Source organism: Silurus meridionalis, chromosome 22, assembly GCF_014805685.1.
Source record: "Silurus meridionalis isolate SWU-2019-XX chromosome 22, ASM1480568v1, whole genome shotgun sequence".
NCBI lineage: Eukaryota > Metazoa > Chordata > Actinopteri > Siluriformes > Siluridae > Silurus > Silurus meridionalis.
The window spans coordinates 10,551,516-10,571,684 of record NC_060905.1 but is presented as its reverse complement, the minus strand read 5'-3'; the positions used below and the strand labels follow the sequence as shown (position 1 = coordinate 10,571,684).

Genomic DNA, 20,169 nt, shown 5'->3' with positions numbered 1-20,169 from the left:
CTTTGTTTCAATTCAACCCCAGCTTTATTTTCTTTCTATTGACAGTCTGAGTTAATAATGTCTTTAAGATCAGCATCCACAAAACATTTGCAAGCTATTTCAATCAGACATCAGTGCATTGAGCCTACCAGTAAATTAGAAAACCCACCTCTTCTGTTCATGAAATTATTATGTCTTTACTAGATCCCCCTGATACTTGAGTGCACATTTCCTAGAAGCTCTCAAATTCAGCTCATTCTTAGTATCTGTGTATTCTGTACAAATTACACTAGTTCACTTTTTTCCTAATCAGCACTAACACATTACAGTCAATCCCGAGGCCTAGTATGTTAAATAAATCAAAATGTTACCACAAGTTGTACTAGAAAAGAGACTTTAAAACCTACCACAGTCTACAGCATTAGATTTACAACATATTAACATATAAAAATTATTTTAGTATGTAAGGGTTGGCAAACACTTTCATATTCCACGCATATGTAGTCAAATGATTCATTCAGTAGAATTTATGGTAAATATGTGCTCGATGTTGGTCACAAACAATATACAGCCAGACACACGAGACAATTATGGCTTTAGATGACTTGCTGTAACTTAATAATTAAGCAGTTTTTGATAAGCAAAGAGAAACAAGAGACAGCCATTTTCAAAGAATTATTTTGTGTTGTATTAAAAAACTTATTATTGTATTATATATTATTATAACTTATTATTTCCAAAAATACTATTTTTTATAGAATGAGTAAAAAAGGGAAATGTCTGTCTCTTGCTGTATTGTGTAAGTATGACTTAAGTGGGCAAAATAAAATGAACAAAAGATAATAAGACAAGAAATAATTCATATGTAGCAACATAAACATTGAGGAAACATCTTAAGTCATAAGTAAAGGAGAAGGCTACAGCCTGTTTCTGCAACATCAAAGATCTAGCTAAATCTGATTGGACAGTTTCAAAGGGTTGCTTGTTTACGGCATCCCTAGAAGAGGGTATTTCAAGTGATTAAAATGTCAGCTTACCTTGATAATGGGCACTAAAGCCTCGATATCGATGGTTGCTGTCAGTTACAAAGTGTAGCCTCAGCCAGTTCTTGTTGCTGACAATAGGAGATGGCATATTCATTCCAGATAACCTGCAGGAAACAAACAAAAGAAATCTTTAAGCTTGTTACTGTAAGCAACTTATCAGGAAAAAGAAATAGTGCTAACTTAACCCCTCGAGACCACTTACTGTGCTGCAAGTCTGCCGTGTTGAAAAGAGCAAGCGAACTGACCTTTCACTGGCTTCTAAACTCTCATCTCAACCAGTTGTTAAACATATATGTGTATATAGATTTTATCTGTTATGCTATGATGATATGGGGACATTGTGTATATATTGTGCACACTTTTCCACCCATACATGCACTGTATTCTTTCCACAGAGTTCGAGGACTTGCAGAATGACCAGATTTGGAATAACAATCTAACACGTTTGGAAAATTTTAAAAACATTGTGTTATACAGAGCTCTCCACCCCCATCATCATCAAAAAAATAAATAAAACAAAATAAAATAATTGGCAAAAGCTTTTGGATGTCTGAGGATCACAATTACATATTGGCACAAAGTCTGAGGAAAACATTTGAATATAATGTTTTATATGCTGTGGACTTCAAATTTCCTTTCAGTGAAATTGACGGCTGGAATGTAGACCTTGAAAATCTTGCAAAGAGCCCTAATAAACACCTTTGAGATGAATTTGACATGGCTGAATGGTCACAAATCCCCAAAGCCATGCTCCAAAATTTAGTGAAATCTCTTCCAAGAAGGAACTAAACAGATCCGGGTCAGTCGTCCACACACTTTTGGCTATATAATGTATCTTTTAAAAGAATCTTCCTGAAACTAACTACAGATCCAATACACACTAAAGCTGCTCTGGAGGCTGATGGTGGCTCGACACTTTCTAAGACACAAAGTTGGTTTCCTTTAATTTGCCACCCATCTGTACAAATGACCTACATATACCTCAATGTGGCAAATGTGCAGGTAATTGATCACAGTCTTGTGATAAAGGACAGAGGTCATACTGATTTCTTCCCCTCATCACTTTTCTCTCACCCCACTTTTCACTTCCATCTATATTCATCCACTGTTATTGATGTCTGACAAAAGATGTCATTAAAAGCACATGGCCACATGAATCACCCTTTAATAGGCTTCACATGCTGGAGTTCTGCCATATTATTACTGTTATCGCTCCAGTGGTAGAAGTACATACAGTACAGCAGCAATAGAATATACAGTTGCAGTGTCAGAACAGAAAGAAGATGTAACACAGTAGCACACAAGATTTACGGCTATGCTGAAATTATTGTTGGACTCGGGGAATGGATGGTGCATGCAGGAGAACCCTAATAACACTGAAGAAATAAGTTCTGCTCTAATTTTGAACTCTTACTATGACCAGTCACAGCTGGTTGTCTGGGCTCCGCATCATGTGATTGGTGTCATGAGCCAGATCAGGTGTGTACTGTGGATGTTTCCATTCAGTGTCACAGACCAAGTAATGTGGTTTAATTTGTCATCTAATCAACAGTTTACAATTTTGTCATGCTGTAATTAGCTCACCTTTGTGGTGCATTCTTAAGACATGCCTCGTGAAAGCCTGTATGGCTAAAAATGTTCTTAGACCAGGTCAGGTCCACTTTTGCAAGTAATCTGACACCATAACATTTCCTGCGTCCAAAAAAAACCCCTGAAACCCCCAGCCGCTTTAATATAAAATAACTAATATCCGCAAAAAACCCTCTAAAACAACAACAAAACAAACCTATAACCCAATAAAACAACAAAACAAACCTATATTTTGCAAACCTGAATGAACAAAAGTCGCATACAGTATGAAATTGCGCAGTTGCCCCATGTTGTGGAGGAAATTTTTCTAGCTGAACTCAACCTACAATTATAAGTTTCACCCCTTAGCAAACCCAGAATCAGTCCACAGTGCAGACATTTACAAATAAATGATTTTGTGCAGTCTGCAGCTAATCACACTGATGTCTGGTAACCCTGGCATTAACTCGGATTCCTATTATCCCAGTATTTGTGACCATCTCTTAACGAGGATGCACTGGACTATATCCAATATACTCAAGTTATAATACATGATCATCTCCCTACTTGTATAATAGAAGTGTTGCCTAAGCCACCAAAGCAACAGTTCCATTACTGTAATTTATGTTTTTGTCTTCCCACATTGATTATTGTAATTCCCTCTACATGGGACTGTCGGTCAACCATGCCCCATGTTTAGCTCATCTAAAATCTGAGCTGCACCAGATAAAGGAGAAGCATCCCTCCTCTCCTCACTGGTTTACTGGTCGAATAAATATTCGAGCTGAAGGTTTTATTATTTGCTTTTACATCTCTGCATGGCATGACTTTTTCTGTTGCAGCTCCAAGATTATCGAACAGCTTATCCCCCCTACCTCTTTTTTTAGTATTATGATTTGTTATTTATTAATTTATTTTTTAAATAAATGCCTCCTCCGCATTGCACATTTCAAAACCCAATTTCAAATATATTTATTTTTCCAGGCTTTTTCATCCTTTTCAAGTCTGTATTGCTGTTTTTTTTCCTGTCTGCTCTGGTTTTGTATTTTAATCATTTTATATTGTTTTATTCAATTTTATTTGGATTTTATTTGATTGCTGTTTAGATTTGACTGATGCAATTGTATCACACTTTGAGTGACACTGGTTTTCTTGAAATGTGTTTTATTAAAAAATGCCTCTTGTCCTAGAGGAAGTTAACATGCACCATATATCAGAGATGCTTACAGCAATCTTCCATCAAAGTTTTAAATCTTTCAAAACATATTTCATCCAAAATCCATACTAAGAGTTTGATCTACTATTGGGGAAAAAAGCTAGTTGCAATCTCACATCTGTGCATTTTCTTTCTGTTACAGTGGCACAAAATGCAAAATGCAGAATTCGAATGCTTTCTGAAAGATCTTGCCTTGATGATTTTTTTGCTCGTATTTATAGAAATTCTAGAAATGAGATATTTCTGTAGTGTGAAAGATTCCAAACACAGCTGTTTTTAGTTACTTTTTTAAAGAACGTTCTTTAACGTTCCCATTAATGCCCTTTTATGCATTATTGTCTATACAAACACAAAACTGACTTAAACACAATGTAATTTTTAAACACTATTTTATTTAAGTCAGACCAGCACAAACTGAATATATCACAAGGATTTCTGAAATAAATAACAAAACAAGCTGAATAATATATTCACAATCAAAAACTAAAGTGGCTTCTGCATCATAAAAGCTGTTGTGTTGAGCTCCTAAAAATGTTCCTTTCACAGATTAAGTATGAAAACTATCAACAATGTAGAACAGAACACCAGGTTAGCTTCTAGCTTCTAGCTTTGTGGAGGCATGGAGTTTCTGGAGGAGCCTCGACAGATTGGAGTTGCTGTTTATCGCAGTAGATACGACCTTCGAACCAGAAAGACACAGCTTACATCCGACTAAAAAGTTTTTATGCTCAACTAAAGTGAAATAATGAGCATATTTCCACTTTGAGAAACTCGTCTTGCTCTCGCCTCGACTCGCCATTACTGCCGCACAGACCTGAATAAACGGAGACACGCCCACAGTGCGTCTTCTTCGTGTTTACAGTGGTTCTCATCCACCAATCCTGAAATGCGTCGCTGCTGTAAACAGGTTAGACTGTAGGCTACACTTCAGCAAAAATTAATTCATTTAAAAAAGTAACGGACAACGCACCATACGGTAACAGTAACGGTAAAGGAGTTACTTTATTTAAAAAGTAATGCGTTACAGTATTACTGTCAAAAGTAATTGCGTTACTGCCAACACTGGATATAAGAGCCAATTTAAAAGCCCTGGGAGAAAAGTGTAATAATAATTGTTATGAAAAGAGTTATAATTTAGCTTGAACACAAACTTAAGCAGGAAAACAAGGCTACAAACATAAAAGGAACTCCAGAATCTCACATTTCCACCATCCATTCATGAATCATTCAAACAAAGAAGTGTTATAAAGCAGGTCCGTTTTAGTATTTGTTGTGAACAGTACGGTGTATATTTGACTGATATTTGTATCTGTATTTACGTTTCATTAGATAGCCTTATCCAAAGTTTGTATTCTCCATCAAATATTCGCATGCAAGTTTAAAACTAGTTAGTATGAGTTGGTACAACAACATAAAACAAAAACATTGGTTGAACAGTAGTTTAGCCACTTTACATTATTCAGTGAACCTGTGCCGATTGTAGACTACTGCTGACAGGAACCTGACGTGACCTTTTGCAGCCAAACGTTCTCAAGGTTCAGTATGCTGGACTTTCTGAGATGCTTTTGAGATGCAGCATGGCTGCTAAAAAAAGAACTTATTTAAGTTATTATATCCTTTCTGTCAGCTCAAAGCAGTTTCAACCACAAGGCATTTTGTCCCACATAACTGCAGCTTGCTGTTTTTTTTTTTTCCCCACCATTCTTTAGAACACTGAGGGGGGTTATTGGTTTGCTAATGAACTGAGGTATGTGTAAATAGCTGAAAATCACCAATGAACAAAAGAGTTTGTAGATAACGATTAATTAAATTGATAAATATTTTATTGACACGTGTTTTAAACAGAGCCATCTGCTTTACCAGTGAGACATAAAAATAAAAGTGAAAGCACATCTATAAGCACCTGTCCTGCCGTTTCTGCTAAAGCTCCCTGCTGTTTGCTGAAATGTAAATGAGAGAAATGATGGTACTGGATGACTGCACAGACTTGAGGAGAGACAGATAAGAGCGACTGGTGTACAATAGGTAATTTTGAGGAAACAATAAGATGGGAAGCAACAAGTGTAATAGACAGTTATTAAGGAACGGGAAAGATAGAGAGTCATAGATGGGTAGGACAGATACATGCAGGAGGGGAGGGGCTGCATTTACTGCAGCATTTACGATGATTTTTCTGTCTTCCAGCATTGTAAAACGCCTTCAAGGTCTCTACAATAAGTGTCACGGAATAGATAGTGACAGCGGCGGTTAAGAATGAACAGACAGTGAGCTGCTACATGACAGCGATGTCACTACATTGTCTTCAGTGAATCGTTGTACTCGATATATTTAGCATGCCTCTGGTCTGAAGAAAAGAGGAAGCAAAGACTCAATCTCCAATTTATGAATACACATATGTATATACTGTATACATGCACATATATACATATACATCATAATGTACATCATTATATTTTACATTTAATATAACACTTTCTCTCTGGTTGTTCTTTTCCTCAGGCAGAAACATTACGAGTACTGCAATTTGTTAAAGACAATATATTGTCATTGCTGTCCTGTAGTAGCTCACTATATGTATATATGTATGCACACAAACACGTGCACACACAAATGCATATACAGGTCAATTATCATATATCAAAGTAAATGAACAGGAAAAGCTGAAGACCAGGGTTTCTCAAAACACGGCCCTGTTTAGTTTTCCCCCTTTATTCCTTACTCCTCGCTTAATAAAGCCTAAACTAACATCATTGACCAATTAGTATCTTGGCAGAATTTCTAAGTCGGGATCAAAAACACAGAGCGGCCGATAAATAAAGAGAGAAATAAATAACGTGAATGCATGTGCTTCTAATAGACTTTGATGATGCAAATCACACGTTGAGATCAACATCTTTCAATTGCACCAGCGGATCTTTGTACAACAAGGAGTGATTCCTTATTAACAAATGCCAGCCCTTAGCATGTTTTTTAATCAGTGAATTTGGTGATTATTGGCCGCTAATTAAAAAAGATAGTTATGCTCACACGCATAGGCTTTTAGGTGAGGAACTGAGTTTTTGCCAGGAGCATGCGTGCACACACACACACACACACACACACACACACACACACACACACACACACAGACACACACACATAGACACTCATGCAGAAACTTCATCAACCTCCTGTATACCTGAGCACCTGCGGGAGGGGCAGAAGAGGCAAACAGAGAGAAAGAGAGAGCATAGCGAAAGGCAGGCAAGCCCTGCAGAGTGGCGTCACACCGCCGGTTGTCTCATCAATCATGGGCGACTGTGGCCCAGACGGATGGGAGGCCGCTGGGAAGGCGCGTACGTCTCTCCATCAAACTGATGTTTTGAAAGTAAGTAATCAGTGTTCTCTACGGGCACCTCCTTCTGTGGCAAAGCACCCCTCCTTCACTATTCCTTTGCAATTTTCCCTCCTTCTTTCCCTCTTCCGTCCTCCTCATACTTTGTTGCATGGAGTCAAGGCCTCGCCGCCCCACTGCATTCTAGGAGCCATATTTCATCCAGCTCAGTACAAAGGGAGCGACACAGCACTGTCTAAACCCTGTCCAGGGTCATGTTAAGAGAAAGCAAATAATGATGAAATGGAAGGAAAGGATGCACACAAAGCAGCATCATATGCAGTCATGTATGGAAATTGACTTTAAGAACCCTAATACTGATGAAAAATTATTATATGGCTGTGTGTAAGCTCGAGGCATATGCAGTATAGGCAATAATTAATGGTCTTACTGGACATAACTGATTAGGTAGTGTAGGAATAATAAGCACTTTGATAAATATGCCCTCCAACAGTAAATAAGTTATAGTGCGCATAGGGAGACCTCTGCTTCAGCTACATATGAATGTCAAAAAAAGAAGGGTTGTCTGTTTTCTTACAATTCTGCCCCTGATCGATCATGTTTTAGACAATGTACAGCTCCAAAGCAACCTTAGTATAACAGTGTAAAGGCCTACATATTTTTTTACACAATTTTATTATAAATTCACATTTAAAAATATTTACTTCGAATGTATACAGACTATATAAAGTCAGCTACTTAGTCAATTTATTCTTTAATATGTACCGTAATTTCCGGACTATTAAGCGCAAATATAAGCTGCACCCACTGAATTTTACAAAGATTTTTATTTTGAACATAAATAAGCCTACACTGAAACTAATGAACTTTACACAGGCTTTAACGAAAGACAGTGTCTGTTACATGATGTAACGGGTGAAATATGTTGTAGCTCCTTTAAGAGAAGAGTGGCATTTTGGGAATAGGCTGCCGCCGCATTTTTCCGCTATTACTGCATGTGTGCAAGACCGAGGAATATGTCCTTATTATTTTCTGATGCTCATTTCTAAGTTTCTTTGACTAACCCGTAACAATGTTGCCAAGAAAAATTAAAAAGCACGAGTTTTGGAAACCTGTCTGTGCTTATATGATTTCTGTTGCAACTGGAGTTCGCTCTCCCTTCACCCAGACTCAACCCGCTACAACGGCTTGTATCTAAACAGTAGCCTACAAGAAAGTAATTGTTCACTGTCTTCCTCTTTCCTTTTACAACAATTTCTCTCGGGAGTTTATCTTTTGGCATCGTTGTGCGTTTGAAAATCACCATCGGTTCACCTGAACCCGTTTGCAATTTCATTGGTCTAATGTTTTGGTGCTCAGTTTTTTGGCTTGAAGTTTGTGAAACCGGGAAAAACCCAGGAAAAATCCATAAATAAGCCGGCTCCTTGTCTAAGCCGCGGGGTTCAAAGCGTGGAAAAAAAATTATTGCCTTATAGTCCGGAAAATTTGGTAGACATTTATTTTAAAGGAGAGTACAAATTGACCAGAACATGGGCAAAGTTTAGGGAAAAAAATGAGCATCACTGGCAATATAAGTATCACTGGCAATATTAGTGTAAAATGTGCACATAATTTAGCAAACAAGTTGTCATAATTTAGCAATTCATGACAACTTGTTGGTTCTGTCACAATTAGTTATTTAATTTACTGCTTACAATTTCTATACAGTATAAGCATTATAATCATATGAGTGCAATCTGACTTTGTCATTGTCTCTTTCGGTTATGCTCAACTATATGGCCTAAAGTATGTGGACATCTGACTAATCACAGTCATATGTGCTTTTTCAACATTCATGTTCAGGACATTTTGGAGCATAGTTGTGGAGATTTGTGATCATTTGGTTTCAAGAGCATTTAGCAAGGTCAGGCAGTAATGTTAGTTGAGAAACTCCAACATAGATCCTTTCAGTTAAACCCCAAAATAATCATTAGGGTGAAGTCAGGGCTCTCAGCGGGACATTTGAGTACTTTCACACCCATCTTGGCTCACAATGGTTGCACACGATGCACTTTATGTGGCATAGACCACCTACTTTAGTCCCTAGCTCTGTGTTTTTCTGTTATGTAGCTTTATGTTGTTTTATGTAGCACCAGGGTTCTGGAGGAACGTTGTCTCATTTCAGTGTGTACTGTGTCAGCTATATATGGTTAAAATGACAATAAAAGCTTCTTGACTTCTTTACTTGACCATGTCTTCATGAAGCTTCTTTTGTGTACAGGTGCATTGTCATGCTCAAACATCTTTGAGCCTTATAGACCTATTAAAGAAAAACTGTAAGGCTACATCATACAAAGACATCCTACACATATCGGTGTCATGATCAGTCATCCACAAACTATAAGATGTACATCATGTCCCTACGAAGTAAGAAACACTGAATAGCCACTTACTCATGCTATTCAGAAATAAAATGCCATTTATATGCCCAGAACCTTACCATTTAGATTATTTAGAAAAAAGGTGCTTTACTTTATGAGTTTAAGGTGAAGATGTTCAAAGCTCCTTTTACTTCTTTTCTAGAAAAGAAAAACCCTAGTTGTGTAACAGACTCATGTTATTTCAATAACTAAATGAGTCACACACAAAATATTACACTCTTTTTAAACTTACTCTGAGAATAAAACTGTTTTGATCCTGCTGTGCATTATTTAAGATAAAGCTTCCGCTGTACTGATCTTTTTAAATCCTTGCCTAAGCATACGATCCTATAAGACGGTCAGAAAGAGCAGAAACTTCAGGCACCTCAATTCCGCAAAAGTGCTGAGTTTGGCTGGGCCCCAGAACCTCCATTTTGAGGATCAGAGGGCTGAACGAGTAGGTGGGGAGGATGGCAATATGGTACAGAACAGAATAAATGGGCCCCTTGCACAAGCTAATGACCTCACAATGCTTTTACTCAGACACATATTTCACCTGCAGGTTTGTGCCCAACACCCGCAAAAGCCATTTCAATGAAGCATTTATTTACAGTGAGCGATGGACTACTGCAAATGTCACTTGACTCGCCCTGTAAGGTACTCTCTTAAATCTGCTGATTTAGTGGCATTTCAGACTGACACTGCACTCCGTTGTTCACGGAGTGCAACAGAAACTAGCTGCACATGATAAGCTTGAGAGATTCTATATAAGAAACTACACACGCGAGCAAATAGAAACTTACCACCTAGTGAAATACAATTTTATTGAAATTGGAATCTGGATGTTCAGTGCCATGGTCACATTAAATGTATTTCAAAGAAAGAGACTAATGGGTCATTTAATTTTGCAACTGCTGTATGCTTATTAATTACACACCTGATTGACCAGTCATAATTGGTCAATGCTACCATTAATACATGTCTTGTCCTTTTTGTAAAACAAGGGACCAATATTTACCAGTGCTGTGTGGTTGTAATTTCAGTTTTAAGCACAATTCATTTGTGTTAAAATTGAGAGTAGTCATTCGCAAAAAATATAGGCTTTGTACCAATCCAGTGGGGAAAATTTTATTATGGTGGTAATGAGCTACTATAGTCCTGTAAAAATACACGTCAAATATTGTTCGATAGAGCAACCACAGGTCAACAGAGTTTTTGTGTGGTTAGCGATGCTGTATAGCATTATTCACCAGAAAAGCTCCCACATCTGTATGACCCTGGCCATTGTATTGTAGCTCAGTTTCAGGGTGTTCAGGGTGATCTTATAGCCTAGGCCATCTTTGTGGAGATCAACAATTCTAATTCTAAAATCTTTATAATATATATATATATATATATATATATATATATATATATATATATATATATATATATATATATACAGTGCCTCCACAATTATTGGCACCCCTGTTTAAGATGTGGTCATGGACTTCTAAAAATTCTCCTTTTTTTTTAAACAACATAGAACCCAAATGCAAAAAAAAGAGAAAAATCCAACCTTTCATTTAAGTACATAACTTTGGTGGTAAAAAATCATACATTTAGAAAAAAAAACCTTGAAATCATGTGTCCCACAATTATTGGCACCCCTAACAATTCCTCTGAAAAATGTTATTGTTTTTTTTTTAAATATATTTTTCTGTAGTTGCTAAGGTTGGTCAGGGTATCTAGGGACTTTTAATTAGTAATTCATGATTTCCTGTTTCCTGGGGTATAAATATGACGTGACACAGACGCCTAATTCTCTTACCCATTTGTCAACATGGCAAAGACAAGAGAACACACCATTCAAGTAAGGCAGATGTGTGTCGACCTTCATAAGTCAGGCAATGGCTACAAGAAAATAGCCACCGCCTTAACTTGCCGGTATCTACAGTCAGAGGAATCATTAAGAAGTTTAAAACAACTGGAACAGTGACAAACAAGGCTGGAAGAGGTCCCAAGTTTATCTTGCCACAACGCACAGTGAGGAGGATGGTAAGAGAAATAAAAAAAATTCCCAAGCTCACCGTCACAGAATTGCATCAAAGAGTGGCATCTTGGGGTCACAGAGTCTCCAAAACAACCATCAGACGCCTCTACATGCCAACAAGCTGTTTGGGAGGCATGCAAGGAAAAAGCCTTTTCTCACTAACACTCACAAACGTAAACGCCTGGAGTTTGCTAAGCGGTACTGGGACTTCAACTGGGATCGTGCTTTGGTCAGATGAGACTAAGATTGAGCTTTTGGCAACAAACACTCTAAGTGGGTCTGGCGAAACAAAAGATGAGTATGCCGAAAAGCACCTCATGCCCACCGTGAAGTATGGTGGAGGATCTGTGATGCTGTGGGCCTGTTTCTCTTCCAAAGGCCCTGGGAACCTTGTTAGGGTGCATGGCATTATGAACGCTTTGAAGTACCAGGATATTTTAAATAAAAACCTGATGGCCTCTGCCAGAAAGCTGAAGATGGGTCGTCATTGGGTCTTTCAGCAGGATAATGATCCAAAACATGTGGCAAAATCTACACAAAAGTGGTTCAGCAGTCACAAACTCAAGGTCCTCCCATGGCCATCTCAGTCCCCAGACCTCAACCCAATCGAAAACCTGTGGGGCGAGCTAAAGAGAAGAGTGCATAAGAGAGGACCCAGGACACTGGATGATCTAGAAAGATTGTGCAAAGAAGAATGGTCAAAATCCTCTCTCTGTGTTCTCCAATCTTGTGAAATGTTATAGGAGGAGATTAAGTGCTGTCTTGTTGGCAAAAGGAGGTTGTACAAAGTATTAACATCAGGGTGCCAATAATTGTGGCACACATGATTTCAAGTTTTTTTTTTTCTAAATGTGTGATTTTTTACCACCAAAGTAATGTACTTAAATAAAAGGTTGGATTTTTCTTTTTTGCATTTGGGTTCTATGTTGTTTTAAAAAAGGAGAATTTTTGAAGTCCATGACCACATCTTAAACAGGGGTGCCAATAATTGTGGAGGGCACTGTATATATATATATATATATATATATATATATATATATATATATATATATATATATATTTTTTTTTTTTACTTACACACACACACACACACACACACACACACACACACACACACACACACACACACACACGCACGCACACACACATGCATCCATTCACTGAATGACACTTGTCAACTGTAAAGCTTCTTTACTTTAAAACAATAATGCTCAATGGTTTTATTAAACTCAGACCCCTTGCTATTTTTATTTATTATTTTTTTTTTTTGCATAACTATGCAAAGATGTCTACATTCTTATGAGGTTAGTTTAGCCACTTCTGTATATTTTCTTTAACTTAATCTGAATAAAACATGGTACTGTATATGTGAGTTATCGAAAAAGCTATCATTTGTTAAAACACTGCAATTCTTGAACAACTGCAGACCTGTGATCGAGTTCACAGGAATGGTGGCACAGTTCCAGTACAATTAAACTCAAACACCTCCTACAGGTAGTCTCGGGTTTATTACCCTGGTGCATGACAGCTTTCACAAGAACAATTTTTCATGCAAACCATGCTCAGACTAAACTGCCAGTGTAAAAGCCCTTCTGTGACATGTTAGAGGCATTTGCTTGCAACAGATTAATCACTAGTGGTTGCTGAATAAGTAAATAGATGACAGGCGATTTGACGGTATAAAAAGAGTTCCCTCATTGCATTACTGGGATCGCAAGAATCTGCAGAAGCTTAAGTACCTAATAAAAAGGTAAATATGCTATATCGATAACACTTTTAATAGTAATATGCTAAGTATAAAGTTAGGAATTAACACACAACAGGATATGCTATTGGAATGTAATAGGAAAATCCACTAATACTACCTTTTCAAAATGCTTTTATTATTATCACTTGATGATAGCAAGTGTCTGGCATAATGTTAACCAACAGGGATGTACTAAAAACAACGCTGGTGGTCATCGATGATGTTTATCAAACAGGCTTCAACATAGAGATCATTTTAACCATGAAGTTGATGTAACTCCTGTGTGAAGCGAAAGACATTTGACCAATATTGATCACAATTTGGCATAAGCAGTTAAATAAAATAGTGAAATAACACATGGTCATATACATTTTAAGAGGTACGTTATATGAGGTTTATGAATTACATTGCCTCTGAAACGTATTATTTGGTGGTAATAATCCAGTTAAATGCTGCATCAAAAGATAACATATTATATAGTTACATGCGTTTTGCATTATGTATACTAGTTATGCATATTTAATTTAAGCTAGTTTACTATTGCATGCTTTGAACTATTTATAAATAGACACAATATATACTTACATGGTCATAAAACCACAATAATACATAATGCCATTTACAATAAGCTTTTTGTAATTTTATTTATTTATTTATTTATTAATTTATTTATGTAAACTAGTTAGATCTTGATTCATTGCCAAGCATCCTTATAAACACATGATTAAAATGTTTTATTAAGAAGAGAAGCATTAATAAGAATAAGAAAAAAAAAAAATATATATATATATATATATATATATATATATATATATATATATATATATATATATATATATATATATATATATTTATTTATTTATTTTTTTTTTTTTTTTTACAGTCACCACCAGTTATTGCTCCAAAATAGAACAATAAACATGGCAACACAGTGACTAGCTTCAGTGTTTAATTAAAAATATGCTAGAGTCATATCAGAAGTGCTTGTACACTAAAAATAAATCTTATTAACTACAAGCACAGTATGTAGCACATGTCAAATAGACTGAACATATAAATGTGATTAGGCTTTCTACAAGAGCACATTCAGTAAACACACGTTCTGCATGATTAATTTACATGACCTTTAAAATAAACAGGTTTTGAGTACCGAGATACTGTAAATGACAACACTCTGATGATGTCATGGACTTGGTGCCTTTACCTAATTGGGCCATGGCCCATCATAAGTGTAGTTGAATAAAATAGTGGCTAAGCTTTATATAATTAACTTTACAATAACCACCAAGCTATAATATTGCAATATAATATATACAATTACAATAATCCCTATAATTTTTCAGACAAGAGTTTTTTATCTTAAAAAAATAAACAAAAGTTCACAATGTAATTTAATGATTTATTTTTAAAGCCTTTTGCTGTCACTTAAAAAACAACAAATAAAAATAACAAGACAGTTTTGTAAAGCAATGTACTTTCTTGTCTAAGTTTAAACTCAATTTAAATACAGTATGTAACTGAGACTATAGAGAATAACCAGTCTTTTTAAGACTCTCCGATACCTTATTGAAGCACAAGCAGATGCATGCTAACACACTCTAGCAGAGGCACAAACCGTTGTATGACCCAACATGTGTACTAAATACAGCTGGTATTGTCCCAGAGTCCATACTACCCCAACTCTGGTTCCAAATAAAAGGAACCCTGGTGGATATCTTAGGTTAAGATTACTACAGTTACTCATCTAACCTGCAGTCTGTTTTAAACATGAATAATGCATGAAGCGCCAACACACTTTGGGACAAACTGGGAAATAAGCTGGGTCGTGAAGCTAAGTAATGCCCATGAAGTGAATACACTTTTTACTGAGTGGAATGTGGTGGCAGGTACTAGATGTCATGTAAAAATATTATATAGGCAATGGTGATAGTATTCACCATCCAGAATGGCAGTCTTTGTTTATACAACGGAACCGGACCATGTGAGAGAATGAGGGATAAATGGAGCAAAAGCCCCAGTTTTATTTTGTTAAAAATCTGGCTAGTATAACAGGCACAGCAGTGTGAACAGTAGGTGCAGAGAGGGCAACTGACACAACCATTCTAGGAGAATTAAGTGTAAACAGGTTTACATGCTTCACTGCCTTTAACTGAGCACTAAATAGCTCTGGCTTTAAACTATTAAAGAGCTATTGTAAAAGTGTACATCATTAAATGCATGTTCTATATGAATTACATTTTAATTATTTGATAATTAACACATCTAAAAACAAGACAATAGACAGAGATCATCCAGATACATGAAACCAGCATTAAATTAATATATTGGAAAATACCTGAACCAAAAAATCCTTCTAATGGTGTACACTGATTAAAGGAAGCAATATAAAAAAAAAAAGAAAAGGTTCGAAAAGGTTTTTGTTGGTAAGGCATGTGTCTTTCTTTTTCTATTTTATTAGGTATCTAATAGGATCCCTAATATGTACCACACTGCTCAGGGCCTCAGTATGGGCCGAAGGTTCACCTTCATTTCTTTTAACAACCCTAAACAGACAGTGAAGACAACACAGGAGTGGCTAAGAGACAACTCTGTGAATGTTCCAGAGTGGCCCAGCCAGAGCACTGACTTGAACCCTAATGAACATCTCTGGAAAGACCTGAAAATTTCTGTCCACTGACGATCCCGATCCATCCTGACCCAACTTGAAAGGATTTACTTTGAAAAATGGCAGAAATGCCCCCAATCCAGTTATGCAAAGCTTGCTGTGTCATCCTCAAAAAGATCTGAGGCTGTAATTGTTGCCAAAGGTGCTTCAAAAGTGCTGAGTAAAGAGTCTGAATACTTATGCACATGTAATTGTGATTTCATTTTTTTATTTTTTTTTTAAAAGAATTCTGGTTTTACTTTGTCATTATGGGGAACAAATTGTAGATTAATGAGAAAAAAATCCATTATAACATGTATACCCATGCAACATAACAGTATTGAAAAAGTAGAGGGGGTCTGAATGTATTCTGAATACACTGTTCATTCTCATTTCACCAATTAGAAGTCAGAGTCACTCAGGGGGAAGAGCTTTGCTGACTTCCCATTCAATTCAATTCACTTTTATTTGTATAGCGCTTTTAACAATATACATTGTCTCAAAGCAGCTTTACACAGATAATGTGGAGCTAAAAAATTAATATGTTCTTTATAAGCATAAGTTTGTCCCTGATGAGCAGGCCGGTGGCGACTGTGACAAGGAAAAACTCCCTGAGATGGCATAAAGAAGAAACCTTGAGAGAAACCAAGCTCAAGAGGGAACCCATCCTCATCTGGGTTGCACCGAATGTCCATTTATTGCTGATTGATATACGATGTTGCGGGGTACAGTGATGGTGATCAAAAGCAAACTGTAGTCCTGAGTCAGTGTAGCAGACTGTTAACAATAACTACAGTCAAAAGCCATCCTCGAAGCTCCCTTTCTACTCTAGAATTTCATGAAACCACCCAAGGCGTTGATGAGAAACTGCCCCCAGCTGGAGTGGCCTCCAATTAAAGAGTACACTATCCAGAGGCAGGCCTGGACAAAATTGGATTTACCTTGATGAAGGAGTTTTTTTTTAAATACTACTAAATAATCTAACTCACCTTTTTCCTATTGACATAAGGTTCTCAGAGCAAAGTGACTAAAAGGTTTGCAAAAGTTAATTTACATAATTTTCTATTTCTATTTTTATATATTTAACCAAAAAATGTTTAGCCTATGGCATAAACAGGAAAAAAAAAATTGTGAGGTCCAAACATCCAAAATCTATATGCTATATATTATACTGTTGGTCAGAATACAGATGAGCTCCCAAAAACCAAACAAGTAACACTTCAAAACAATGTGGGTGTCTGCAAAGTAGAACATGAGGAGGAGATTCACTTCTTACTTTTACACTTACTATTTACATAGGAATTTTCCCTTATACTATATTTAAAGAGCAATCACAGAATAGAGAAGCAACAAACTAAAAATTAGAGCTAAACCTTGTCTATTTTACAGAAAACTTATTGCAGTGAGAAAAAGTATAATTATAGCAGCAACACAATGGTGCAAAGAAAGTAATAATTCAAATTACTGACATAAAAAAGAGAAAAGAAACCAACCCAGCGACACATATATTTTCCTTCCTCCCCTTACTTCCCTTTTGCTAATAAAAATTGCATACACCACCATTTTAATTCCATCTAAATTATCCAGACAGACTGCAGTCATATTCATACAACAATTACATGTAGAAAGCTATAGAGAGAACTGCCATTATAGTGTAATTTATCTGCTGATATTTGGATAACATTAAACAAGAATAGGATAATAGAAAAACACAATTCAGAGTACCTTAGAAATAAAAATTTTCAGAGTTTTAAAAAATATATAAGCAGTTGAGGGTTAAGAGCCTTGCCCAAGAGCCCAACAGTAATAACTCTTAATTAGAAATACAAGATCTTACTCACTAATCTACCAATTCCAGTTTCATTATTAGTTATTCAGGTATGGGACAAACAACCTTAGTGTATTGATGCCATTAGGAACCAGATGTTTTCAGTGTTTTTGTTAGCCAGGTCATTTATGTGGATGCAAATCTTTCCATATTGGAAAGGCACTATCAAACTCCTCCTAACACTCCCCTCAGCAAGTTACAACTCCATTCATAGCAAATCAACAGGAAAATTGCATCATTACTTAAGTTGTTTGGTTGATAAGGTGTCTGCTAAAAGTTGTTCAGATGTCACAGATTTAATGTCGCATTCAGGTTTTTATCTGAGGATCACACATACCAGATGGTGGAGCAGTAAACAGGTCTACACTCCACTTGTCAGGAAAATTCTTACCAAGGGAGAAAAGTATATAAATATATGTCAATGCTTGCACTACTTACACTCGTGAAGACTGTATTGCATATACAGTACTGTGCAAAAGGTTTAGGCAGGTGTAATTAATTAATGTAAAGTGAGAATGCTTTCTAAAATAGAAGTGTTAATACTTCATTTTTATCAATAAACAAAATGGAAAGTAAATGAACAGAAGAAAAATCCAAATCAAATCAATATTTCATATGACTATTTCCCTGCAAAACAACATAAATTCTTTTACTTACATACAACAGGAAAATGATGAAGGAAATTGGCAGGTAGGTTGTTCCAAACATCTTAGAGAACTAACTGCATCTTCTGTGGATGTTTACTTCCTCAAATCCTTCTGTCTCTTCATGTAATCCCAGACAGACTTGATGCTGAGATCAGGGCCCTGCCAAACAATCACTTCCAGGACCATTTGTTCTTCTCTACACTGAAGATAGTTCTTAATGACATTGGCTGTACAGTATGTATGGGGTTGTTGTCCTGCTGCAGAATAAATTTGCAGCTAATTACACAAATCCCTGATGGTATTGAATGATGGATAAGTATCTGCCTGAATTTTCAGCACTGGAGACACCATTAATACTGACCAAACCTCCAACTCCATTTGCAGAAATGCAGCCTCAAACATGCAATGAACCTCCACCATGCTTCACTGTTGCTTGCAAAGACTCATTATTAAACAGCTCGCCAGCCCTTCCTGTGAACAAACTGCTTCCTGCTACAGCCAACATTCAAAATTTTGACTTATCTGTCCAGAGCACTTGCTGTCATTTTTCTGTACACCAGTTCCTATGTTTTACAGGATTGCCTATGTTTCCTAAGCCTGGTTTCTGCACCGGCAGTATGGCTTTTTGGTCACAATTGTTCTATGAAGACTATTTCTGGCCAGACATCGCCAGACAGTAAATGGGTGTACTGGGTCTCACTGGTTTCTTTGCTGATGGCACAGATGGACATCTGCGAATGTCAAAGGGAAATAAGAATGATGTGTCTTTTATCCACTCCATTAAGTTTCCTTTGCTGACCTTTACATCTACAGTGCTACAGTACAATATAGGTTGAACAATACATCTTGAAACCCCAGTCTGCATTGAAATATTTGCCTCTGAGAGACCTTGCTGATGCAGTATAACTACCTTGTGTCTTGTTGCTGTGCTCAGTCTATTGCAGTTTGGCTGTTCCTCAACCAGGTTTAAGCCTCCTACACAGCTGTTCCTGTTTTAGTTAATGACTGTGTTTCACCCTACATATACATTTTCTTGGTATAATTAGTTAATCATACACATCAAATCAAATTTTATTTGTCACATACACATTCATACAGGGTATGACATGCAGTGAAATAACTTGTTACGACTGTCCAACATGTAAACATGTAAATAGAAAAATAAAAATAGAAATAGAATATAAAAAAATAAATCAAAATAAAGTATAAAAAGCATATTAAACATATAAAGTAAACTATGAAGTAGAAAAATAGGGTTAAACATTCCCAGTCCCAGTGTGATTGTCACTAAAGTGTCCATGTGCTGATATTAAAGTAACACTGTGCTGTGCCAGTCCAGTCCATCTGACCCTGGTCCTACAACATCCCTAAATTTGTACAAGTGCGTAAGTGTAAGAATCGAAAGCCAAAGAATACTGACACCAAATATTGATTTGATTTAGATTTCTCTTCTGTTCACTCACTTTACTTTTTTGTGTAACTTGACATAAAAAAAACATGATTATATATATATATATATATATATATATATATATATATATATATATATATATATATATATACAGTACAGACCAAAAGTTTGGACACACCTTCTCATTCAAAGAGTTTTCTTAATTTTTATGACTATGAAAATTGTAGATTCACACTGAAGGCATCAAAACTATGAATTAACACATGTGGAATTATATACATAACAAAAAAGTGTGAAACAACTGAAAATATGTCATA

The 20,169-nt window shown here is 36.3% G+C and overlaps 1 protein-coding gene across 3 annotated transcripts in view; it reads right to left on the bottom strand.

Annotated features, from left to right (window-relative positions):
• Window positions 1–20,169, bottom strand: part of csmd3b (CUB and Sushi multiple domains 3b) — a 383,608-nt gene that overhangs the window by 195,635 nt on the left and 167,804 nt on the right. For all 3 annotated transcript variants that reach the window (XM_046834810.1, XM_046834811.1, XM_046834812.1), the window contains exon 6: window positions 1,017–1,129. In XM_046834810.1, coding sequence (XP_046690766.1) covers window positions 1,017–1,129 — 113 coding nt within the window. The remainder of the gene's footprint in view (window positions 1–1,016; window positions 1,130–20,169) is intronic.